This window comes from Acinonyx jubatus, chromosome B4, assembly GCF_027475565.1.
Source record: "Acinonyx jubatus isolate Ajub_Pintada_27869175 chromosome B4, VMU_Ajub_asm_v1.0, whole genome shotgun sequence".
Classification (NCBI taxonomy): domain Eukaryota; kingdom Metazoa; phylum Chordata; class Mammalia; order Carnivora; family Felidae; genus Acinonyx; species Acinonyx jubatus.
The window spans coordinates 138,668,245-138,693,831 of record NC_069387.1 but is presented as its reverse complement, the minus strand read 5'-3'; the positions used below and the strand labels follow the sequence as shown (position 1 = coordinate 138,693,831).

Below are 25,587 nucleotides of genomic sequence, written 5' to 3'. Positions count from 1 at the left end.
CCCAGCCCAGGGTTCCTGTGCCCCTCTGTCCGCTCACCCCTCAGGCCCCAGCCCAGGGTCCCCGCAGGCCCCCAGCCTAGGGTCCCGGCGCCCCTCAGGCCCCAGCCCAGGGTCCCCATGCCCCTCTGTCCGGTCACCCCTCAGGCCCCAGCCCAGGGTCCCTCGGCCCCCGCCCGGTCCCCGCCCCCTCCGCCCGGCCCCTCCCTCCCCGGCCGGCGCCCCTCAGCCCGCCCCTCCCCCGGCGGCGCGCGTCATGGCGGCGGCGGGCGGGGCGCGTCTCGCACGCAGCGCGCCGGGCGGAGCGCTCGCCGCATTGTTTGCTTCGCTGGGGAGCGAGCGAGCGAGCCGGCCCGGGCGTCCGACCCTCCCCGCGCCCCGCGCCCCGCCGCCGCCGCCGCCGCCGCCGCCGCCGCCGCCTCCGCCGTCGCTGCCGGCCGAGCCACCCCTCCCCGCGCCGGGCCTCCCCGCCGGGCCCCGCACCGCCCGCCGCCGCCCGCCCGCCCGCCCGCGAGACCCCGAGAGCCCGCGAGCCCGCGGCCGCCGAGCCGAGCCGGGCCGGGCGCCGCCGACAGGAGCCCGCGCCCAGAGCGGCGGCGGGCCGGGCCTGCGCGGCCGTTGGCGGAGGAGCCGCGGGCGCCATTAGCGCCGCCTTGGCCGCGCCGGCCCCCCGCGCCCGCCGCCGGGCTCCCGCGGCCGCGGCCCCGAAGGTGAGTGGGCGGGGGCCGCCGCCGGCAGCCGCCGCCGCCGCCTCGCCCGCCGGCCTCTCGGGTGCCTGTGCCGACGCCATGTTTGGCGGCCGCGGCGGGCGGCGCATTGTCCGCGGGCGGGCGGGCGGGCGGGTGGGCGGCCTGAGGGCGGCCTGGAGGCCGGGCCGGGCGGGGTGGGGGGGGAGGAGGGAGCCGAGGTGGCGAGGAGGCCGGGGCGGGGAGATCAGGGAGGCCGGGGTGTCGGGGACGCTGGGCGGGGAGGCCCGAGAGTCCGGGTGTTGAGGTCGGGCTGTTGAGGAGGCCGGGGTGCCGGGGAGGCCGGGCGGTTGGGGCCGGGGTGCCGGGGCCCCGGTGTCCGGGAGGCCGCCCTGTGCCGGCCGCCGCGAAGGCGGGCGGCAGATCGGGACCCGGCGGCCGGCCCCGCGTGTGGGCCGTGGGTCGGGCGCGGCGGCCCCTCTGCCCCAGAGTCGGCGTTTTAACGCGGCCGGGAGTCATTGTGCCCGAGCGGGTCGCATTATGTAACAGATACAGTCGGTTTGTTTTGCCAAGACAGGAAACTCCCTGTAACAGGGCCGGACTTTAAACGTTTCCCAGCAGAGAAGCCGGGGAAGCCGCGCGGGTCTGGCCGTTGGGAGGTGGGTGGCCCCGGACCCGGCTGCAGGGACAGTCCGTCGTCCCTTCGTCCCTCTGACTGTGGGGAACTGAGCCCTGCTCGGCTCCCTTGGACCCTCGTCGTAGGAGAAGTGAGCTCACCGAGGTGTGATTCGGAGAAGACACAGCCCCTGTTAGGGTACACTTGAGTTTTGACACAACCACCTCCGCCCAGGAAACTGCCACGCCCATCCCGAACGTTTCCGTCACCCCGAAGTTTCACCCCTGCCTGGGTGGGCTTGGGGAATTAGGGTGGTATATGCCCTTACCTGCTCCGCCAGGCACTGCCCCGAGCGCCTCGTGGGAAGTGGGGCAGTGTTCACACCAGCGGGAGCCGGCTATGATCCTGTTCCTGGTTTAGCGGGAGCAGGGCCGGGACCGTTGAAGTGACTTGTTCCCAGCCAGGCAGGAAATGAACTGATTTGAAGACGTTTGCTGCTCCTTAGCGTGCAGGCCTCCTCTCTGGTGGCCCGCGCGGCTTTTCTGGGTGTATTTCACTGAATTACGGCTGGAAAGGCTTCTCGTCCTCGCTGACCACCTCCTGGTGGGACTGCTTGTCCCTCTGCAGAAACGCCAAGTGTGCTTGGAGCCACATGGCAGTGACAGAGGGTGTCGGGAAGCCAGGAGCCGTGAGCAGTCGGTCACTCTGTGCCACTGACTGCCCCCCTTCCCCGTCACGGTTCCATCTTCAGACGCTGGAGCTGCCGTGACCGTTGTTAGGTGAAGTTCGTGTGCAGAGTGGTTGAGGGGCCCATCGGGAGAGCGTGGGTTGTGGAGGCTGGTTACACTTAGAGCTACCTGGTACTTTGGCGGCGAGGAGAAAATTACGAGTTTGCCTTTAATCCGGTGAGTAGCCGGTTGTCACTTGGACCCCATGACCCTATCTCAGTAATGACGTGCAAAGTCGTCCGTCCCCGGGGGCATTAGGGTCCCCTCCGTGTAGGCTGTGGTGCTGACATCCCGGGGGCTGCACCCAGCCCCCTTCCGAGGGCACTGCTGGTGCAGGACTGGCTGGTCGGTGACTTTGTGGCCCATTTCTGGGGGGCCCGGGGTTGAGTGGGCGCCTGGAGACCCCTGCCATGCAGGGGAGTTGGGTTTTGGCCGGCCAGAGTGTTTTCCGGGCTTGTCCTTGCAGGGAATTCTTGTTAAATTTCAACGTAAAATGTGGGTTTGTATTTGACAAAGATCAGAAGGGTCTGTCTTAAAAAGCGCATTTAGGGTTTGCTGGGATTGCCTTTTGGGGCTTACCAAGCGCTCCTTGAGGACTTTTCCGGAAGATCAGCTAGGCTGCCTTGAGGCAGTCCGGTCCTGGGGGCGCCCCCTTGCCCGCTTTCCCAGTCTTGGCGTGTGTAGCAGTGGGCCTGGGGCTCCACTGTGGAATGTTCATTTGTAAGCCAGTCGCTTAAAGTCATTTTGCTTCCTGTCAGTACAGTGTAGTTGTTTGGAGGGAGGAGTCCTCGGTCCTCGCCATCATTTCCCAGGGTGACAGTTGGCTTGGCGGGTGGTGGTCCAGACCCTGGAGTCTTCACATGAGGGAGACTGAAAATAGACTCGGTTACTGAGTCGGAGGGTGGAGCTCTGAGAAGAGCAAGTTCTCCTAGAGCTCCGTGGCCAAGATTTCAGGCATCTGAGCCCCTGCTGGCCACCCCGGGGTGGGGGTTCCCCGGCAGCGTGTGGTTCTCAGGGGCGGCCCTCAGTGTGGCGCGAGGGCAGAGATGCCCCCTGTGGTATATGGCACGTCTCGTCTGGGTGTGCCAGAGGACGAGGAGGGCACGGCCCGGTGCCACCGTCGGGGCGGCAGCTGAGGCGTGGCCTTGTGGGGGCGGGGCAGGCTGGCTGGGCTGCGGGGGTTTCTGTGGTGGTCACTCTGGAAGCTGGGCGGGGGCCTCCCCGGGTGAGGACGGCCCCCCAGACCAGTACGGGGCTCCTCTCTCTGGTCCCGGTGCGCTCGAGTCGCCCTGTATCTCCACGTGGGTGTGGAGGGCGCGTCGTGGAGAGGACGGACGGCTGTGCTCTGTGCTCTCACCGCCTAGGCTCCCGGCACCCAGCAGGGGTGTTGCACTGGGCTGCAGGGGAAGACCCCGCGAAGGGGAGTGTTGGTCAGGGGTGAAGGAGCCGCCGAGCACTCTTGCCTTGCTGTCCTGACTTTGGCGCCTGCTGGGGTCCAGCCCTGTGTGTGGGCTTCTCTGGGCTCAGGGCTGGGGCTCCCTGCTCGTGAGGGATGTTGCAGTCATCGTGGTGACCTGTCAGCTGGGTCCAGGAAGGTGCTCGGCGAGCTGTGGGAATCACAGGGCGGCCCAGAGGCTCTTGTCCCTCTCAGAGGCCCCTCCTCACTCCTTGTCCTCTCCTCTGGTCCGGGAGGGACCTGGTAGGGAAGGTTGTTGGACACGATCGTGAGTCCCGGGGACGAGTGATCTGGGACTCCGCAGAGAGGTGTTAGCTGGGAGTTTCGTTTTGATTTAGCTTGGGTTGGTCCGTTAGCTGTGCCCCCGGCGCGTCTGGTGGTTTTCTCGTCCCGTGTCTTCTGCACGGAGCTAACTTGGCCTTTTCCTCTGTTTTAGGGAGTCAGTACCAAATGAGGAGGAAAGGACGATGTCATCGCGGCGCTGCAGCGAGACACCCTTCCTCCCCGTGCAGTACTAAGCACTCCCCCACGCGAGAGACCCTGACCTACGCGCAGGCCCAGAGGATGGTTGAGATAGAGATCGAGGGGCGCCTCCATCGGATCAGTATTTTTGATCCCTTGGAGATCATACTGGAAGATGACCTCACGGCTCAAGAGATGAGCGAATGCAACAGCAATAAAGAAAATAGCGAGAGGCCACCGGTGTGCTTAAGAACTAAGCGCCACAAAAACAACCGAGTCAAAAAGAAAAACGAGGCCCTCCCCAGTGCCCACGGCACGCTGGCTTCGGCCAGCGCGCTTCCTGAGCCCAAGGTGCGGATCGTGGAGTACAGCCCGCCGTCCGCCCCCAGGAGGCCCCCGGTGTACTACAAGTTCATCGAGAAGTCGGCCGAGGAGCTGGACAACGAGGTGGAGTACGACATGGACGAGGAGGATTACGCCTGGCTGGAGATCGTCAACGAGAAGCGCAAGGGCGACTGCGTGTCGGCCGTGTCGCAGAGCGTGTTCGAGTTCTTGATGGACCGCTTCGAGAAGGAGTCCTACTGCGAGAACCAGAAGCAGGGGGAGCAGCAGTCCCTGATCGACGAAGACGCCGTGTGCTGCATCTGCATGGACGGCGAGTGCCAGAACAGCAACGTGATCCTCTTCTGCGACATGTGCAACCTGGCCGTGCACCAGGAGTGCTACGGGGTGCCCTACATCCCCGAGGGCCAGTGGCTCTGCCGACACTGCCTGCAGTCCCGGGCCCGGCCCGCCGACTGCGTGCTCTGCCCGAACAAGGGAGGTGCCTTCAAAAAGACGGACGACGACCGCTGGGGCCACGTGGTGTGCGCCCTGTGGATCCCGGAGGTCGGCTTCGCCAACACGGTGTTCATCGAGCCCATCGACGGCGTGAGGAACATCCCCCCGGCCCGGTGGAAACTGACGTGCTACCTCTGCAAGCAGAAGGGCGTGGGCGCCTGCATCCAGTGCCACAAGGCAAACTGCTACACGGCGTTCCACGTGACGTGCGCCCAGAGGGCCGGCCTCTACATGAAGATGGAGCCCGTGAAGGAACTCGCGGGCGGCGCCGCGACCTTCTCTGTCAGGAAGACCGCTTACTGTGACGCCCACACGCCCCCGGGCTGTACGCGGCGGCCTCTGAACATTTACGGGGAGGTGGAAATGAAAAACGGTGTCTGTCGAAAAGAGAGCTCCGTCAAGACGGTCAGGTCCACGTCCAAGGTCAGGAAGAAAGCAAAAAAGGCGAAGAAGACGCTGAGTGAGCCCTGTGCGGTCCTGCCGCCCGTGTGCGCCCCGTATATCCCCCCTCAGAGGTAAGTGCGTGCCAGTGTGGGATAGAGGAGGAGCCCGGAGGGGGGCCCGGGGCGCGGCGCGGCTGTGTCAGAGGATCGCGCGCCTTCTGCTTACGTGGCTCTCCGCTGGTCCCTGCCACGCGGAGCTCGGGGAGCCCAGGGCCACGCTGACTGCAGTAATTAGGGTCGGGGGGCCCCGAGCACTGCGGGTGCGGTCACCACCTTTGACGCGGTAAGATGCCGGTCCTCGCTCCGCTTCCCCACTGAGTTTGAGAACCTTGCGGCGCTTTATTTGGCTTTGTTATTATTATTACATATTTTTTAACCTTTGTTTTTATTTTTGAGAGAGACACAGAGCACGAGCAGGGGAGGGGCAGACAGAGAGGGAGACACAGGATCCAAAGCAGGCTCCAGGCTCTGAGCCACCAGCGCAGGGCCCGACGTGGGGCTCGAACTCAGGAACCACGAGATCATGACCTGAGCCAAAGTTGGACGCTTCACCGACTGAGCCACCCAGGCACCCTTTATTATTGTTTTTTAATGTTTACTTATTTTGAGAGAGAGAGACCGAGAGAATGAGAGAGAATGAGAATCCTAAGCAGACCCCACACTGTCTGAGCAGAGCCTGACACGGGGCTCAGTCTCACGGACCATGAGTTCGTGACCTGAGCCGAAACGAAGACTCAGGATGCTCAACCAGCGGAGCCACCCAAAGCCCCCTAGAACCTTGTAGCGTTTAAAATGAATCTGTCGTAAAGTGAAGGAGGGTAAGACAGACGGGCGCGGAGATCGGAGTGGGGCTGACGGGAGCTTCACGGAGGGAGGCGCTGGTCTCCTTCCTGTTGTGACAGCCTTTCTGGGTTTCCTGACCGTTTCCTTCGCGGTGTGGATGTTGCCCGGTCCGTGTAGGGCTCTCCAACAGAGCAGTCTGCAGTGGTTGAGGATCGCAGCAGTGGGGGGTTTGTGGTAGTGGGGTCAGGCCCTTGGCCTTGCTCTTACACGTGTCACAGAGGCCAGTCCCCACCCAGCTGTGCCCACTTTTGTCCCTGCCCTTGTTTCCTCCTTGCTCCTCCTGCTGCCGACTCGCTCTTACTTCGTTCGGAATGTGAGGTAAGTGGTTTGGTCTTATGCCAGAGCCTGAGGGTGGGACAGCAGACCCCTCGCTCAGACACTCCTTGAGCTTTGAGGCTGCAGCATGCTTGATAATAGGGCACGAGGGCTTTAAAACCCTTCGGTGAAGGAAGTGGAGCGTTGAGGTGATGAAGTCCGCCCCTGAGAGCAGCTCGTGGGGTACCTGTTGTTGCTGGACTGCGAATCGTTGGTGAGTGAGTCGCATGGGAATCGAACCTGCGCATCTCACAAATTGAGCGTATGACAGACTCGCGGGTGTTTCAGTTGTTGCGAAGTAGAACGTTCAGCATGTTGAAGGATAGCTTTTTGTGTCGTGCTTCTGTGTATCTGCGGTGGGAACACCAGCACATTGCGATTGGACATCGTAATGTGGTTATAACGGGTCCTGAGTTTCGTCGAGCTCACCGGTTCGGTTGTAAGGTGCAGTGGGACCTTACGTTGGAGTGCTGTTCGATCCCAAGACTCTGGGCACTTACTTTGTATTAAGAGTTAGAGGTGCGTTTTTTTTTTTCCCCAAGTGAAGTTTTATAGAGCAGCACATACTTCTCATAGAATCAGTAAATTCAGACAGAAGTGACCAAAACTGCTCGTCTTTCTTATCCGGAGGAAACCATTGTTGAAACCAAGGTGTGTCTTTGCAGATCAGTCAGCTGGACTTTTAAAAAACCATTTCACTTGCGTTTCTACCTGTGGGGCAGAGAGTGTGAGATTTGCATCCAGAGCTTCTGTGGAAGAGCCCTGGGTCTTAGCGTTTGCTGTAATGCAAGTAAATGAAAGGGAAGCCACGTGACCTAACAAATTGAGAATCCAGAAGTGTCTGGTCTCCCTTGGCTGTGCCCAGCGCCTTGTGGTTGCCCGCTCCTGATGAGCGGTGCTGAAGAGGGGCTGGCCTGTGGGGCTGCTGGGCCACTTGCAGGAGAAAGCATTTCCAGTTGGAAAATGTGGGTGCTCGCAGGTCCTGGGTGACCAGCCCGACGGACAAAACGCCGGCTTTGGATCTGAATCTTTGAAAGCGGGTGATGTAGTTAATAAACCACGTACTGAAAGTGTAGTCTGGTCCCTGTTTGTTTCTTTCTTTTCTTAATTTAGGAATAAAATTGGTTTCGGTTTGGAGTAGAGCTAAAAGATGTGGCTGGGGAGAGATTCGTGGCCTTGCCGTGTGGCTCGCCCAGACCTGCTGGGCGACCTTGATGTTTTGGGCCACAGCACCATCCTTGGAAGGTCTTCTGGTCACCCTTAGCTGGTTGGTAAGCTGTTGTTGGACCACCCTGTGGGTGGTCAGGGCAGGTGCTGGGGTGGCCCAGGCTCGCCAGCCGCTACGCTGATCCTGCCGTGGCCAACGGTGTGGCTGGTCTGGTGGCCCCCGTTCCTGGGGGCGTGCGGGAAATCCCACTCCCCTCCCTTTTTGCCTTCCCTTCCAAGAACGATCAACGTCTTGGCTGTGCTGTTCTAGCTCTTGAGTAGCCGCTTTTCCGATTAGATCCTTCTCTGGTTCCTCCTCCGTTCCTCGCTGCTTCGTGGGGGAGGGAGGGACCGGTTGAGGCTTGTGAGGCGAGGGTGCAGGTGGGGGCGGTCAGGGACTCACTGAGTTGCCCCAAAGCTCCAGAGCTGGTAATTCTCTCTTGTTGCCCTTTGGTGGGAGTCGCTCTTTATGTGTGGAGGAGAGAGGCCTCTAATGAGCAGAGGCTGATGTGCTGTGTTGGTCCGGACGTTAGCCTGGTCCTCTCTGCCACTTGGGTCGTTTACGTGTGTGTTGCTCGGGGCACGTGCGCACGTAGTGAGTTACCTGAGTCAACGAGAAGGGTGGAGGGAGGATCGGGTCCACAGCCCAATTTCCTGGAGGGTGCTGCGCCCTCAGACACCGACCGGGTGAGGACGGAAATGGGAGAGTGAATGCTTAGTAGCCATTCGACTGAGGAATTTTATGTTTGCTGAATAGAACTGTGGAAAGTCCGGACTTGAGTTTTGTTTCTGGCCCTTAGCGTGACTGTAATTTAGAAAAGTTCTGTTGGGCTGTGGATTGGGGAAGTGAGGGAGGGGGTGGCTCGGCCCTTCCGGGCAGGTGGAGGCCCTGCTCTGGCCACCCCACAGCTGCACGGGCTCCCGGGTTTGCCTCCTGGACGTGGCGCCGGAGGCAGGTCACGGTGCCCCTGCCGGCATCGGGGGCGTTGGGGTCCTCGGGGGAAGGGCCTGCATGGGTCTAAAGCAGCAGCTGCTCTGGAAAGAAGCACCGAAAACCAGACCGGAAAGCGAAGCGTTTGGTTTGTGAATCGAACACTACGTGGAAAAGCAGGGCGGTCGTCTTTGCCCGCCGCCGCGCGGAAGCTGGCACGCTGAGAAAGCGCCGCGGTGGTGGGCTTCCCACGCGCTCTTCGAATATTCTCGTTCCCACCCGCCGTGACTTCACGAAGTGGACTTCCCCGCTTTCCTTGGATGTGAATTCGGATGGAGGCGCTGGGCGTCTCATCCCGTGAGTACGTCCGCCCCGGGGTGCGGCTTCCCCCCGGCTCCGGGCGCCGCGGCCTGCGGAGGGTGCTCTTCCCGGGAGGCAGGATTGCGGCTGCTGTGCAGACTGGTTCTGACCACGTTGCCGGGGCGGGTGGGAAGAGTTCTGGTGAGGACTCGGTGTTTCGCGGCGTGTGGGCAGGTGTTCCAGCACCTTGTGCTCGCGAGAGCAGTGCTGCGGGCCGCGGTCCACGGTCACCCGAGCGTCTGGATACCTCGGCCTGTGCCCTGGGCGGCCCCTGCCTCTCTGGCTCTTGTCCTGGGTGCCTTGCTCGGTGGTGGTCTCTGCAGGGAGCTGCTGTGCTCTGCGTGTGCGTCCTCTCCGTCTCTCTGGGCCTGGGTCTCTCCCGCAGCATCCTGGGCCTGCAGAGCGGGCGCTCGGTCCGTGGGAAGAACCAGCCGGAGTAGCGACTTTGGTCCTTTCCGTTCACATACCTTGTGTTTGGTCACTTTGGGCAGAAACAGGATTGAAACTTATTAGAAGTTTTCTTTAATACTAGCCGTGGACGAATGCCACCCAGTGTCACCACTGCCCCAGCCTGGGCGTTACCTAGGCTGATAAAGTGCAAAATGTGAATGGTGCGCACGCCGAGTCCGGACCCGTTCACCGCAGCAGGTGGATGGATGGTGTCAGGACTGCTGATGGGGCCTCACAATGGCGAGCTCTCCACAGGCACACGTGGAGACCGGATCGTGTTGGGGGTCATCGTTTCAGTTTTTTATTTGGAAATAGCTCTAAATTTATAAAATGTTACAAAAATAAGAAGGAGAGAGACACTCAAATCCCAGGGTTCACCCTGTACACAGAGGTGGCCCGCGTGTCCGCATGTGTGTGCCGGGACAGGGCCGGCCTCCGGGCGAGCACATGGTGAGGCTCGCTGAAGCCTCCCTGCCCTCCATTCAGGCCCCGTCCCGGTCAGGCTGGCCGGCTGTGATCTGGATGCTTCCAGAGCTACTCGAAGGTTCTGAGACTGGCCGTTTTTGGAGAAGACAGCCCTTCTGCCTTCGCAGAGCCAGTGAGCATTGTTCTGGGTTTGTCTGGTGTCCATGGAGGTGCCGAGTGCCTCCCCTCCCCCCGGAGGTAGTGACATCCCCTGCTTCTCAGTGACCAAGGTGTTGCTGGAGCCTCCACGGGACAATTTCTGCTTTTGTGTTCTCCCGGCTCGCGGCCTGAGGTCTGGGAGGCCCTTGGAAGTGGCGCCAGCTGCCCGGTACCTCTTCACACTGGCCCAGGGTCCCGCCTGTTGGTCCTGTTCCCCAGGAGGCCTGGAGACGACCACCTCAGCCCTCCAGTTTCTCATCAGTGGGCTCCTTCCCCTCTCCTGACCTTGTGATTTCAGAGGTCTGTCCAGCAGGACCTGGATGGGTGGGAGGGGAGCATCTGGTGGGTGGCCCAGCTGGCTGTCACTGGCAGCCTGACCTTGGGGAACTCGGCTCTTGGTTAGTTAGCTGCAGACGGCCCCCTCACTGTGACCTCGGGTGACACGTGCGCCCCAGCCATTTCTGGGCTTTGTGAAGGGGTCCTGAGAAGGGTCTTGACCTGTGTCGAACCGTGCAGGAGCTTCTCCTGGGAGCCACATGGTGCAGAACCACTTCCCTCCCAAGGCAACTTCTGGCCTTTTCAGGTCACAGGGGTTGGATTTCACTCTTGCCACCTTGACCTCCATTTGACCTCTCAGCTGTTGCGAAAGTGAGTTGTGTCCCTTGTAAGGACTCAAGATCGTGTTCTTTGGGAGGGTGGGATCTAAAATCGCATTCTTTAGGGATGGCCCCAGGGCGTCACGAGCACCTTCTTTCAGTGACTGCCACGTGGAGGGAAAGTAGCTTTTTAGTTGCATTTTTTTTGTTTCCCACAGTTTTTATATAAAAAGTTTTAAAACCAAATGAGAGGGGCACCTGGGTGGCTCAGTCGGTTAAGCGTCTGACTTCGGCTTAGGTCATGATCCGGCGGTTCATGAGTTCGAGCCCCACGTCAGTCTCTGTGCTGACGGCTCAGAGCCTGGAGCCTGTCTCGGATTCCGTGTCTCCCTCCCTCTCTGCCCCTCCCCTGCTCATGCTCTGTCTCTCTTCTCTCTCTCTCAGAAATAAACATTAAAGATAATTAAAAGAAAAGTGGAGACTAACACACGTGCTTATCAAATGTAGCATTGAAAAAAAAAATGACGTTAAAGGAACACTTCCAAGTCCCTTTGGGCCCTTCCACTTCCACCCCTCACGGCAGCCACTTACTGTGAATCGGGGTGACTTCCTCCGGTCCGTATTCTGGTCTTTGTGTGCTTGTGCATACGTGGTCTGCTACTGGTTTGCACGCTGACTTTGAACACAGTGCTGTCGTGCATCTCATATTTTGGTGTCACCCTGGGTCTGGAGGTGGGTGGGTGGCATCACGGACGACCACGCTGCTGGTGTGGGAGTTCTCTTGGCTGGCTTCAGAGCCAGGCGTTTTTGGGGACTGGTGCGAGCTGGTGTGTCCCTCTCGGCTGCAGCCTGCGGGGACGGCGGGGGCTGTGCGCGTGCGTGTGGCCGTGGAGGCCTGCGTGGCGAGGCGGCTACGCTGTGCTCATCGCGGATCTCCACTTCTCTTTCCCTTGACTTCTCATTCTTATTTAGGTCTGTAAAAAGTTTTTTTAAAAAAATGTTTACTGATTTTTGAGGGAGAGAGTGTGAGCAGGGGAGGGGCAGGGAGAGAGGGGACAGGGGATCCAAGACAGGCTCTGAATTGTCAGCACAGAGCCTGGTGTGGGTCTCGAACCTTGAACCCTGAGATCATGACCTGAGCCAGAGTCGGATGCTAAACCGACTGAGCCATCCAGGTGCCCTTGTCTGTAAAAAGTCTTTTCAAATTTGGAAATCTGCAGAGCAGGGAGAGCCTGCCCCCAACAGTCACTGTACTCGCGGCCACCCTTGCCTGTCTCTTCCTTCCCATCGTTTGGAGACAGACCCCGGTCATCTCGTTTCATCCATTAACACGTCCGTGTAGAGAACAGGTAAGAATTCTTAAGAACACGACCGTGACGTGCTGGTGTCTTGATGAACTGAATTTTGTTACTTTTACCGTCTCGTCCTGGGTCTGGTCTGAGGACTCCCTCCCCACCCCTGGACGTCCTCCAGCAGGGAACCCTCCGTAGCCCTCCTGCAGCCTAATGTTGGGGGCGATGGGGTCTGGTTTTGGGTCTTCCCCAAGTACAAGTCCTTCCCGGCTGGTCACCGGGGCCATTTCTGACGGCTACCAGCGCTCACGTCCCATCCTCGGACCTCTGGCCGTCCTGCCTGACAAGGACACCATATCCCTGCTGAACCCTGATCTGCGTAGGGCCGGCCCACTTGTTATTCAGTACCCTCCCCACGTGCGGGTCCAGGCCTAACTTCTCGGGATGGCCACGTCCCTGCTGAAGCCTGGACTCCATGCCACTGGTCTCCCGTAGACACGAGCAGGCCTGCCTTGCTGCCTCACCAGGGCTGCTTTAATGTCTTGGGGGAGTTCATGGTGTTCTCATAAAAAATGTAGTGTGGTTTTTTTTTTTAAGTTTATTTTTTGAGAGAGACAGAGCGGGAGAGAGAGAGTCCCAAGCAGGTTCCTTGCTGCCGGCACAGAGCCCAATGTGGGGCTCAAATCCGTGAACTGTGAGATCATGACCTGGGCCGAAAAAGAGTCCGACTGAGCCCCCAGGTGCCCCAGTAGTGGTGTTTTTTCCAATTAGCTGTGTTTCTGCTGTTTGTATAGGTCCAGGTTTTTGTTTTTTTGTTTTGTTTTTGTTTTTTTTAACTCTTTTGGATTAGTAGGATATGTTGTGGTTTATTGGATTATTTTTGTGGACAGCGTCTGAGAAGATGATGGTGTGAGCAGGCTTCACCACCCGTTGGTTTTCTCGGTCTTTATCTGACTTCGGTGCAGACCAGGTCCGCCAGCCCGGAGTTGATTTGCCGGGGTTGGAGCGGACATGCTTGCCTCGGTCCTGGCACTTCACAAGGGTTTGACTTTTATTTTCCATCGGTGCGTATTTGCTTTATTTTAGGGTTTGTGCCGTCACATCTTGTTTAAATAACGCTTCTTTCCCTGGAGACCTCAGGGTTTCCTTCTAAAAGCTTCCACACGGCTTCCCTGTCCATGTCCCTCCTGTCTCCTCTGGCCCCAGCGCTGACCAGTCTCCTGATTTGTTGGCTGTATCTTGGCTGTGCTTGGCCTCCCTGCAGGGAGTCAGCGCCCAGGGCGGCCAGTTCCCCGACGTGTCCCTGCACGTCCGTCGAGGCCTGGGCCACCTGTTGGATCTGTGTCTCAGTCCATGTCTTCAGTCACTTGGGGGTGCGTTTCTTAACGAGGTGTGTGTGTGGCTTGATTCGTCAGCGTGGAGAGCTGAGTTTTCGCTCGCCGTTGAGTAATTTCTCCTTTCCCCGAGAGGTCCGTGAGCTCTTCCAGCCCCGGGCCAGTTTCCTCCGGTGGGCGGGCGGCTCTGCTCCCTCGGCCACCTGCGGCTCCAGGGCAGGCTCTTCAGACGCGAGTGTGGCTCTTGGTCACCTGCGGTTCCTTCGTGCACGTTTTGGAGGCATCTTGTCAGCTTTCCTGACGGAGCCCCTCGGGATTTGGTAATTCCACGGAGGGTGCAGACCGGTTTGGAGGCGATCTGTGTATCTCTTATGCCTCGTCCTTCTCTTGCCAGCACTGCTGATCGTTGAGCGTCTCCGCGGAAGTCTTCCTCGATGCCGCTCAGTGACGTTTTATACTTTCCTTCCCTCGGGAAGGCTTGCGCTTCCGGTCCTTCGTTTGCCTCTCGTGCCCGCTGTTCTCGCGGGAGCCGGTGGGGTGGGCTTCTTGGTCTTGGTTCCCATCTTGGGAAGCATCTCCCTGCGTGCCTGTCGCTCCGGGTCTGGGGAGGAGCCTCTCCCAGCCGTGCCGGGGGCCCTCGCCCCTCGCCCCTGCCCCTCACTGTGAGTCTTGGGTCGTGGGTGGCGGTTGACCTGCTGCTTTTCCGCACCTTGAGATCGTCACGTTCTGCCCTCGAGTCTGTCGCTGTGTGAGTCCTGATAGAACTTGTAATCTCAAGAGCACACTTGGCTTCCTGGGACAGACCCCCTTGCTCGTGGTGGGCGGTGTCATTTTATACCCGAACGGACCCGGTTTGCTGCGTCGTTTCTGTTTCGTGAGTGTGTTCGCCCGTGAGCCAGGCCTCTGCCTTGCCCTGCGTCCCTTGCCCCCGGCTGTCGGCAGGGGCTGCGTTGCCTGGTCCTCCAGTGGCCGAGCTCTTCTGAAAAACTGTCTGCTTTCCTTTTCTTTTGGGGGCGGGAGGAAAATGTGAAACTGTCAATTCCGTTCCTAAAATCAGTACTGTGATCGTGCTGAGGTCGTCTGCGTGCTTCTGCTCTGTTTTGGGGAGCCGTGTTTTCCTGCGGGTGCTTTTTCCACATCCGTTGCCGCGATCGGCACTGTAACCAGGTCCCGGCTCGCCTGCCCTGTGTGCCCTCATGCCGTGCCCAGGCCCTCCTGTGCTGGCCGGGCCGCCGGGCACATCCCCCAGCCGGATGCTTCGCGCCTTATGAGTCAGCCTTTCTCCTTTCTGAGGCATATCACCCACCAAAATAGTTCTGAAGAGCATTGTAGTGCCGTCCACGTTTTTGAGTTGAAATCCAGCGTTTTCACCCTAAGAGCGAATGGCAGAAACGTGTCACCTGGAATATTCAACGTAGGCACAGGTTACGAGGCTCATCATTTCTGAAAGTGAGTTGAGTGGCACCTGGGTCGTCGGGCCTTGTGCGTCGGTGTCTTCCCGCCAAGGGTGACTGCTGTCCTGTGGTTGTCGCTGGGCCTCGAGGGTGGGGGTTTCTTCCTGATCGGGTGGCGTCGCGTCTGCCAGCGTGCGCTTCAGCGGGATTCTTCCGTGAGCGGTATGTGCTGGGCGCAGCTCTGAGGAAATGGGCCGAGGTGACTGGGTGTTTCGTGGATGGATGTCCTTCCTGCTCCGATGAGACACGCTCTCCCTTAATTCTGTTCCTGCTTCCCGCTACCGTGGACGGGAGTCTGCTTCTTGGTCACATACGTAAGTAGATGGTGTAAGAGCAGTTTTATCGTAGCGAGGTGCTCACTTTATTTATTTAAAACAAATTTTTTTTTATTACATTTATTTATTTTTGAGAGACAGAGAGAGGCAGAGCACAAGCAAGGGTGGGGCAGAGAGGGGGGGGACACAGAATCCGAAGCATGCTCCAGGCTCCGAGCCGTCAGCACAGAGCCCGACGTGGGGCTTGAACTCAGGGACCGCGAGATCACGATCTGAGCTGAAGTCGATGCTCAACTGAATGAGCCACCCAGGCACCCCCAAGGTGCTCACTTTAAGCTGATGTTTAGTCATCTGCCCTTCGTTGGGTCCTCCCTCAGTTTTTCCAGAAGCCTGGTTATCTTTCATCTGGAGGCACATTGTGTGTGAGATCCGTTCAGAAAGCCTTGAGAAGATCAGACTTTTGATCCTTTTGATGCACCCTTGCCAAATACTGTATTTCTTGAAACAATATTCAGAGTAAAAAACAAAACAAGAAAGAAACAGAAAACAAGTGCATAATTACAGGGTAGACACCCTTGTTACCACCGTGTGCTGGAGAAGGCAGACCAGCCCCCAGCCCTTCCCGCAACCCCTTCCTGTCCCCGGGTCTACCTCTGTCTTCCCCCGTGTGGTACTCAACTTCTTGCCCTCTTTCTGAGCCCCAGGCTGTGCTGTGCTTTCAAAATCTCACGAGTCCTTTCTGTCTCTCCTCTCGTAAAGGCCCCTTTGGTCTCTTTCCCTTTGGAGTTCCACTGTTGAGGGAGGGGGGCCCCGTCCCTTGCGGGCTTGCGTGGGGAGCGTTTCTCGTGTGGTTTAGCGCGTCCCTCCGCCCTCCACTTGCTGCGCGCCGGTCGCCGGGCCGGGGGCTTGCCGGGTGCAGGGCTGAGGGGGGTCTGCTCAGGGCTGGCCCCGCTGCGTCCTGGGAGGCACGTGCTGGGTGCCTGTGCCGCGGCCTCGGTGCCCCACGCCTGCCCCGCTTCTTTGGGACTCGGAGCTCGTGAAGCAGAACCCGCTCAGATTGCGGTTCTTGGCAGATACCCTGGGACGCCTCGTGATAGGTGTTCATCAAAGCCTTGTTGCTCAGGTCTGTGAGCTGATTGTGGCTCAGAAATCCTGAGTCTGGTGGCTTGTTTCGTGAGGTTCAGAATTTTTATAAGCTGTTAAACAGCATTTCTTTCTGTCAAGAAATACTCTTATTTACGTTGCCTCGTTTGACCGTTGAAATAACGGAGCGTGTGCTTGTGTCGGAACACCTGTCTGCGCATGTACGGATCCTCTGAACTGTGTCCGTACGGTCCGTGCACCTCACTGCATCGGAGCATGCCTCAGCTAAGGGTGGTAAAACAGACAAAGACCCCGCCAAAGACAGCACCCACGGGGTGCCCGGGACTGCACAACCCCACCTGCGGACGAGGAGCGCTGCGGGTAGGGCCTTGAGCAGAATCCAGGTGCCCCCCCAGGGGCTTCTGCTGGCGCCCTCGACAACGTCCGAGATGCTCTGGGCTGCTGCCGACAGGTGTCCTCCCCCCGGCCTCCTGCTGAGGCTGTGAGACCCAGCGTCCTTGAATGTGCAGACCCGTGGCCCCGTGGTCACGGTCAGGCCGTGGACAGACCCGAGCTCGGGTTCTGCATCTGCTCCCAGAAAGCTCTCGGTGTCTTCCTCTGGGGTTTGACAAGGCCGCTCTGGCAAAGCCCCTGGCCTGTGTCTGACACAGGGTCCCACACAGGGACCCGATACCGGTCCCCTAAGCCGGTTCCTTGGTATCGGGTCCCTGTGTGGGACAGACACAGGAGCCGCGCTTTGCAGTCGACACGGTACTCGTTCTCCGCATGGCGTGTGGGTCTTACCGACGCCAGGAGGAGGGCAGCCGTGCGGGAGGCATGCCCTTGGCCACCTCGGCACAGAGGCCGACCGACAGCGTGATTTGGAACGGTCTTGGAAAGGAGCTGGAACTACTGTTTTTTTTTTTAATTTTAAAGTTTATTTATTTTGAGAGAGAGCGTGGGGGAGGGGCAGAGAGGAGAGAGAGAATCCCAAGCAGGCTGCATGCTGTCGGCACAGAGCCCGACGTGGGGCTTGAACCCACAGACTGTGAGATCATGACCTGAGCTGAAACCAAGAGCGGGACCCTTAACCGACTGAGCCCCCCGGGTGCCCCGTAGAGCCATTGTTTTTAAGGGAAAGGCCGTTGTGGGTCTGGACACAGCAGAGCTGGGGGTGTTCGGACTTTTTGTCATTGATTATTTTGTAAAGCTTAGATTTGCATTCTCTAAAAAATGCAGCCTTAAAATTTCTCGTTTTCGTCCTGACATTTTGATGTTTGGTGTTCAATGAGGAACATCTTGTTTCATTTGTATTTTCATTAAGTGTTTAGTTTATGACCGAATTTATATTCTCTTTCGGTGTCCTTGTGAGTCAAATTGATGAATCATTGCTTTGATTCAGCAGGAAGGATAACAGGGCTGTGGAAACGCTTTGGCTGGCCTTTGAGGGGTTTTGAAGTGAGCACTCCCTCCACGCAAGCGTTTTCACACACCCTTTGCATTTTATGGCCCCTGCAAGGGTCCTGTCTCCCAACAGTCCTGCAAATGCCACCGTCAGCCCTGGCCCCCAGCTGTCCCCTCTCTTTCCCTCTTGAGGTGACTGGAGGGGACACCTGTGCCCCCCTCACCCCCACCCTTCGCAACAGTTCTAATCGGTCGCCGGATGCGGTCGGCACGTGTGGCCTACATAGTGCGTAAGGACCCGAGAGGTTTGCTCAGCGTGTTTCCGTGTCTGGTCTGGTAGGCCCTCGAGTGAGTTAGCAGCGGGTGGAGGCTGTGGGCGGCTGCAGGTCGGGCTGTGCCCAGCAGACTGGGGACGGCATGACATAGCGGTGTGCGTGGCTGAGAGTGGCCGCGAAGGTGTGGACGGCGGTCTGTGAAGAGCGACCCCGTCATTTCTAGTTTCTACGATGAAACGTTCATGCACTCCTTTGAAGCTAAACTCTGAGTTTTTCCGTGTTTTAGATTAAATAGGATTGCGAATCAGGTGGCCATTCAGCGGAAGAAGCAGTTTGTGGAGAGAGCCCACAGCTACTGGCTGCTCAAAAGGCTGTCGAGGAACGGCGCCCCCCTGCTGCGGCGACTCCAGTCCAGCCTGCAGTCCCAGAGGAGCACGCAGCAGGTACGTGGTCCTGTGCCCTCAGCGTCGCCTGCCCTCCTGACGCGCTGAGCGGTCCCTGCGACTCCCGGGAGCAGCGCCTGCCAGAGGCCGCGCGTGTTGCCAGCCCGTCAGGCCCCAGGCCCCAGACTCCCCGTCCGCGAGCCCCGGTCCGGGCCACTTCCAGAAGTGCAGGAGGACCCGTGTGTGCCCTGGGCTGTCTACGCTGCGGGTTGTGCGAACGACTCTCCTCTGCCTGTGTCACCTCATGTTTCTGGACATGTTGGGGACGCCCAGGGAAGTCGTTACCGTGCTGGCCACGTCGGGTGGGAGCCACAGGAGGTGAGGCCTGGGCCCCTCGGACGCATGCCTGCGTGCTGGGCTGGGAGTTTGGGTTTGGATATGTGCAAGGAGTGGTTTGTTTTCAGGGCTTTGCTCTGAAGGCCGTTTCGCGGTGACCGCAGTGGGCGGGGAAGGAGAGGAAAGCTGGGCGAGTGAGAGGAAACGGGGTTTGCTTTTTTTTCTTAAGCTTCTTAATTTATTTTTTGGAGTGAGACAGTGCGAGCAGGGGGGGGACAGAGAGAGGGAGAGAGAAAGAATCCCAAGCAGACTCCGTGCTGTCAGCATAGAGCGCGATGCGGGCCCCCAGCTCAGGAAACCGTGAGATCATGACCTGAACTGAAACCAAGAGTCGGACTGGGCCACCCGGGCGCTCCAGGAGTTGCTTTTTAAAAGCAAAATGAATCAGGCCGTTGAATTTTAGTAAATTTGGTTTGTAGAACCATCTGATAGTGTAAAGCAGTTCTGAAAGAATGAATTTAGAAAGTAAGTAATTGGCTCTGTGAGATGTCACAAAAATAAATTGAATACAAAAATGGCTTTTCGGCGCATCGCCCAAAATTTTGGGTTGGCGCACTTGATGTTGAGGGGAGCGGGCAGCTCTGTAGGGGGGAAGAGCTGTGTCCGCGATTGGCCTCGGGCTGCGAAGCACGGAGGACGCAGCAGAGAGTGGGCCCCCCTCGTTGCCTGTCTGCCCCTCTGGGCACGTGCGGGGACTGTCCTTCCAACACATTCACGTCGGATGGCTGCGGCTGCCATGCTGCCGTCACCTCGGAGGCTGTCTGCACGCTCTCTCTCTTCTCTCTCGATCCTGGGTTGCCAGGTGGCTGAGTGTGTCGGAGGGGACACAGATGTGGTTGGACACCGGATCCACAGGGGTCCCGGTCGGTGGGGTTCTCCGGGCTGGAGTCAGCCCCTCTGCTGTGCTCTGGGCTTGGGCCACAGCTTCCCGGAGGCTGCTCGGCTGTAGCAGGTGCGAACCCATCCCTCCCGGTGCGGTAGCGGCCTGGAGAGCGTGCGGCCGTGGAGCACGCGGACAACTCGTTCGCCCTCTCCCCTCCGGGGAGAGGCCCTCCCGTCTCTGCCGTTCCTCCTTCTGGTCATGGCTGGAGACCCGGGCGAGCGTGTCCCTCTCCACCTCCCTGCCCCTGGCCTGGGGGATGGGGCCAGCCCTAGGGAGCCCATCATCTGGACTTTTTCTGATCCTATGGTGACACAAAAAGGTGAAACATGAACATGTCTAAGTGCTCGGTTAAAAAAACTGATGGATCTTAATATCTTTTTTATACTTTTGAAAACCACAGCTAAATCGAAGATTCTGGGCCTCTGTGGGGTTGCTCTTGACCCTCTTCCATCTGGGGGAAGGAAAGGTGTGCTTCTTGGGCCCGATGCCCTCCTGAGGGTGTGGTGGTCCGGGCCAGTGCCTGGTGCCTGCAGTGCCATCCGAGTCACGTCCATGGACGGTCCCGCGTGGCTGGGGCAGAGGTGCTGGGTCGAGCATTCCAGTACACTGAAGGGGGCCCGCTTAATCTGAAGTCTTGGCTACACTGGGCGCATGTGCATGTGAGGCCCGGCTGTGTGAATGTCCCGAGGTGCACTGGGGTCGCGGACTGCTGTGGATACATCCCTTGTGTCTTAAGCGTGCTGCCCACCCTGGGGACCGTGTGCATCCCACACACGCTTGGGTCTGGGGGTCAGAATCCCCGGTTAACCTTACGTCACACTGGGGGTCTTTGTTAGCGACGGCTGCTTCGATCACATGTTGTGTGTCCCTCCTCCCTTTGGGAATGGAGTTGGTGTTCCCCTTCGGGGCTTTGTGCCCATGGGACGGGTGAGCCAGTGGAAGCGACCGGCCTGGGGCCACCACGTATGAAATCAGTGTGTAGGGACAGGAAGATGAGATGTGGGAGTGTTCGCGTCCTTGGCACGAGGAACCGCGTAGATTTGAGTCTGTATGACTCCAGCGTTGACCCCCTGGAGCGTACCTGGCTTGGCCTGCGGGGTGGATTCCTGCGGGGGCGGGTTAGTGGCACGGTTGTCGGAAGCCCCCCGTGTGGCTTGCATAGGCACCCCCGTTTGCCTCCCTCTGCTCCCAGACGGTGCTTTCCTGCGTCACCCTGTAGGGGCTGACTTCTCTGCAGGGTCCGGAACAGTAATGTTCCGCGCGGAACATGTGGGGCTTGGTGTGATGTTCACGTGGTTTTGAAAATTCAGAAATACTTGATGTTAGGGTTTAACTTTGTCTGTATTTCCGGACGCCCGCTCTGAGCTGGGCTGTGGAGGAGGTCAGGGGCAGCCCTTCCCTCCCGTGGCTGACCTGGTGGGGGACAGATGGGTGGACGGGACGAGCTGGTTTGAGGGTGAGGTCGCTCACGTCCGGGCAGACGAGGGGCGTCAGGTTGGCCTTCCGGGTGCTGCTGTGCACGGCAGTCTTTGAGGATCCGGCTGGGCTCTTCTGGGCTGGCCTTGAGCGCAGGGTCCCTGTGGGCACCTTCCCGGGGACCTTCATGGCGACCCCCTCCAGAGCCTGTTCTCACCGTCCTGAGATCCTGGTTTGGGTGAGGGTCAGTGGGCAGGGGGAGGGCGAGGCTCCTGTCTGTCTTGTTCTCAGGCCCTGGAGCCAGCAGTGCCTCCAGCTGTCACAGGTGCGTTTCTGGTTCCTCTCTGCTGGCTTTAGGACAGCACAGTCCCCCTCCTGTGCTGGGGGCACGGCTTCTCGCCACCCACCCTGCTGCTGCAGGCGTGAGGCTCAGCACTGAGACCTGGGTTCCTCTGTGCACCCTGCCTTAGGGGCAGGGAGCCCTGCCTCTTTGGGGTCTTACGTCCTTGGTAGCACCCTGGGACTCGGGTAGATGTGCTGGGGCCCTCACCCCTTGGGACTGGCCTGGCTCCCCCCCCCCCCCCCCCCCAGGCGTCCTCCCGTTTGTCAGGTGGAAGGTGGCTAATGTGATCTAGCATTCTCTTTCCTGGTAGCATTTCGGTACCAGAAACCACTTGGCCTTTCTCCTGCTTTCTGGAGTCTTCTGGGATAGGTTTTTATGTAGGAAACAAAGATTGCTGAAGAGCAGAGTCCAGAAACTCAGGCCCTTTTATGTAGGTGAAGCCGTGCGCATCGGGGTCAGGTCCTGTGCTGCAGGCCATCGTGTGAGGAGAGCGGCCCTCCGCGGCGGCCCTGTCGTCCCCCGTGCGGGGCATGAGTGCAGCAGGGACACGGCAGGTGGCACCCACCAGCTCTCTCCTGCTGCGTAGGGTCACCAGGCTGAACACAACACCCTTTCGGTTGATGTTTTCAGACTGTTGATTCAGACTAATGGACAAGGTGATTTTTACATGCTTTTGGGGGGATTTGGTTTTCTAAATCTACTTTTTAATTTACTGACCAGCTGTTTATACAGCTGCTGTTAATGTTAACTTAATGCCTGAGATTTTTACAATTTTTTTTTTTTTTTCTTAAAGTAGGCTCCAGGCCCGACGTAGGGCTTGGTGGAACCCACATCCTCAAGAAGAGACTCTCTTTCTACCAACCGAGTTAGCTAAGTGCCCTGTTCCATGCCTGACACCTTTATTTAAAGTTTCTTTATAACCTCTACACCCAACGTGGGGCTTGAACTCACGACCCCGAGATCAAGAGTCGCACGCTCTTCTGACTGAGCCAGCCACGCACCCCCGCCTGAGACTCCAGTAACATTAAAAGAGGTTCTGTGATTCGCATCTGGCGGATGGATGGTGAGGCAGCCTCCCCCTAGGGCCAGAGAGCGCCTGGAGGGGAGGCTCCGGCCCAGCCTTCTTGTCCCCTTGCTAGTGGGAAGAGTCTTCGTAGCCTGGTTGGTGGTCGTCTGCCCACAGGCCCTATGGTTGGGCCATCGTGTCACAGCCCCTTGCTTGTGGCCTCAGAGGCGGGTGCTCTGCGCTCGGACAAGGAGGGTGGGGCATCCAGGGGATGGAGCCCTGCCTGGTGGGTGTGCTGCTTTAGCTCTGTCTGGGTGGGGGGACTCCAGGGGCAGAGTGGTCCAGAGAGAGTGAGAAGGGGGTTTGATGAGTGTGGAACACGCTCCGGAATCTGATGGTGAGCACCCTGCCCGAGGCCATGGGTGTGCATCCGTCTACAGGAATGGTGAGGTGATGCCGGCCGAGGTGGGGACTTTCTCTCGGCCCAGGTCACACGTATGCGGTTGCAGTAGGCGCCCTGGGCTGCTGTGGCCTGGAGGCCCCAGGCAGCTGTTGGAAGCCCGCAGGGGGACAGATGGGAGTGTCTAAGTGGAGCTGAGGTTCGGGGGCAGGGGGAGGGGTGCCCTCGCCACGCCCCGACCACCTCTTCCTCCGCCGTCTGCGCCGGGCCTGCCCGAGAGCTGTGATCGGGCAGAGGGGTGCCTTCAGCTGAGGCGCAGACCGAGAGGGGTCTCAGCTCCTGGCACGTGGTGGTGCTAGCCGTGTGCCGTGGTGGAAGGTGGGGTCTGTAGGTGAGGACAGGAGGCCGCCGCAGGAGCAGACGGTGGCCCCTCGGCCTGGGCAGACCTCGAGGGACAGGGAGGGAAGGGTGGGCTGCGTGGGAGCCTGGAGGAGGGCGCGGCGCCGGGCCAGGCAGTGAGGGACACTTGGATGGGAGCACGGGGGGCCTTGGTTGTAACTTTCTGGAGGTGGAGTGTCCCCCCGCCCCCCGTGCGGGGAAGTCCTCTCTGGCCGTCACGGGGACGTCCTCGGCTGCCACGGACCTGCTCACTGGTGGCCCTGTCTGGTGTCGTAGCCCGAGCGTTTCTTCCTGGTGCTGCGGTCGGAGGTGCGCCGGGCAGGGCTGCCGTCGGTGTGCTGTCCGCCGCCTTCCGCCTCTTTGCGTTTTGGAGGTGGCGTTTCTGTGTTTGAAGACGCCGGAGTAGGCAGGGTCGTCTGAGGTCGGTGGCACGTGTGCCCCTCCAAGGAAGCACCGAGTGGCGACCACGGGCCGCCGGTTTCAGAGCCGTTGGGCGTGGGTGCGTGACGCGGGCGTTGGGCAGGGCGCCCCCCCCCACTCCCCTGCAGCAGTCTCGGCCGCGGGCTTTGCTCCCCGGGCTGCCCCGGCCACTCCCGGTTTCCCATGACCCCTGCTCCGGTGCCGGTGTCGGGATGTCTGTGTCCGCGCGTGCGCGGGGGCTCCCCCTGGCCCAGCGGGGCCGGCAAACGCCCCTTTGGCACGCGGAGACCCCGTGGCGCTCCGCGGGGCGAGTCTGCGCTGGGTGGGCGCCCCGGCCGGCTCGCGGGGCCGGTGCAGTCCGTGGCTCCCCCTGGGGGGGGTCTGAGGCCGACTTCCAATTAATTTCCTCAGAGAGAAAATGACGAGGAGATTCAAGCTGCCAAAGAGAAGCTGAAGTACTGGCAGCGGCTGCGGCACGACCTGGAGCGCGCGCGGCTGCTGATCGAGCTCCTGCGCAAGCGGGAGAAGCTCAAGCGGGAGCAGGTGAGGCCCGGCGCCCCTCGGAGGGTCCCCCCCGGGCAGCGTGAGGGCTTCCGGGCGGCAGGACGAGGGGGGACTTCGGCCCCCAGCCTGGAGGGGGCCGGGGGCGGGGGCACCGTGTGGGGTGCGCCTGGGCAGAGGCCGCGGTGGGGGGTGAGGGCGCAGCCTTCCCCGGGCGGGCGGTGCGGGGAGCGCGACCGCGTGACCCAGGGCCCTGTTCGCAGGTGAAGGTGGAGCAGATGGCCCTGGAGCTGCGGCTGACGCCGCTCACGGTGCTGCTGCGCTCCGTGCTGGACCAGCTGCAGGAGAAGGACCCGGCTCGGATATTCGCCCAGCCGGTGAGCCTGAAGGAGGTGGGTGTTCACGCGCTGGCGTCGGGGTCGCCCCGCGGCTTCTCCGGTACCCGTTCCCTAGGTAGCGCGTAAGCCTGCTTAGCTGCTAGGCGTCGGTTTCTACTGGACGCGCTCTTTAAGTTGTGTCTCGTTAAGATAGTGAAAACGAGAGGTGAAAGTTGCCTCTCAGCGAGCAGCCGTCGGTTGGCGGCTGTCCGCCCAGATGAGCACACCGGTTGCCGTGTGTTGGGTTTAAGGAGCTTGAGTGAGCGGGGCCCCTGGCGGGACTTGGGGTCTATATGTGGCGCGTGTCGGCGCCGCCCCCGGGGGTGCGAGAGTCCTCAGGGCCGTGCGCGTGTGCGTGCGGGTGTCTCTTGTGTTGTGTGGCGGGTGTGTTGCTTATGTAGGATGAATAAGCGTCCTTCTTTGTTTGTAAACGATTATTTTTCCTCCCTGAAATTAGGTACCAGATTATTTGGATCACATTAAACATCCCATGGACTTTGCCACAATGAGGAAACGGTTAGAAGCTCAAGGGTATAGACACCTCACTGAGTTTGAGGAGGATTTTAATCTCATTGTAGATAACTGCATGAAGTACAATGCCAAGGACACGGTGTTTTATAGAGCCGCCGTGAGGCTGCGCGATCAGGGCGGTGTTGTTCTGAGGCAGGCCAGGCGCCAGGCCGACAGCATCGGCTTCGAGGAGGCCTCGGGGATGCACCTGCCTGAGCGGCCTGCTGCGGCCCCTCGGCGGCCTTTCTCCTGGGAAGACGGTAAGCACCAGCCCCGGGCGCGGGCGCAGGCGGGAGAGTGTCCTTCCCCGCAGGCTGTGTCCGCGAGGCCCGGCGGGGCTAGAGCGCGGGCCGCACGCGTACTGCACGTTTGCTAGTAGCCTTGTGAGGAGGGGAAGGAATTGACTTCCTAGACGTGTTTTTAACCCAGCGCTCCTGAAGTACCGTGCTTTTGGCACACCGTCCACGTCAAAATTGCCGAGCATATTTTTCACGGGCGTTTACTTTTTCTTTACCACGTGCTGTGTGTTTTGCACGCCTAGCACATTTCTGTTCCGAGCGGGCACGTTTCAGGAGCCTAGAGGGACCCGTGTGGGCAGTGGGGACAGCCGAGGTCTGCCTGCTACAGGCCGAGAAGCGGGTCAGCTGGGGTTTGCACCCTGGGCGGGCCCCGGTCTGCTTCCGAGGATGCCTGTGGCTGAGGAAAGGCCTCAGGAGTGGCCGTGTGCCGAGCCCGCTGGACTCCGGCCGTGCGGGCTTCCGAGTGCGGCGTGTGCCCCGGGTGCGGCACGGTGGTCTGTCTGTTCACTTGTTCCCGTCCTTGGGGACGGGGGCTGGTCCCTGTGCCTTCGCTGGCCACCACGCTGCAGCCGCTAGGCCACCTC

General features: G+C 59.9%; 1 protein-coding gene across 7 annotated transcripts in view; it reads left to right on the top strand.

Moving 5' to 3' along the window:
- Positions 1–552: 552 nt before the first annotated feature.
- Positions 553–25,587, top strand: part of BRD1 (bromodomain containing 1) — a 42,470-nt gene continuing 17,435 nt past the window's right edge. For 3 of the 7 annotated variants that reach the window (XM_053199548.1, XM_053199546.1, XM_053199547.1), the window contains exons 1-5: positions 948–5,300; positions 17,957–18,113; positions 23,728–23,859; positions 24,081–24,209; positions 24,652–24,964. In XM_053199548.1, coding sequence (XP_053055523.1) covers positions 3,934–5,300; positions 17,957–18,113; positions 23,728–23,859; positions 24,081–24,209; positions 24,652–24,964 — 2,098 coding nt within the window. In that variant the 5' untranslated portion in view covers positions 948–3,933. Of the gene's footprint in view, positions 708–943; positions 5,301–17,956; positions 18,114–23,727; positions 23,860–24,080; positions 24,210–24,651; positions 24,965–25,587 lie in introns of those variants that run through there. The other 4 variants (XM_053199543.1, XR_008288928.1, XM_053199544.1 and 1 more) reach the window with 4 other exon arrangements.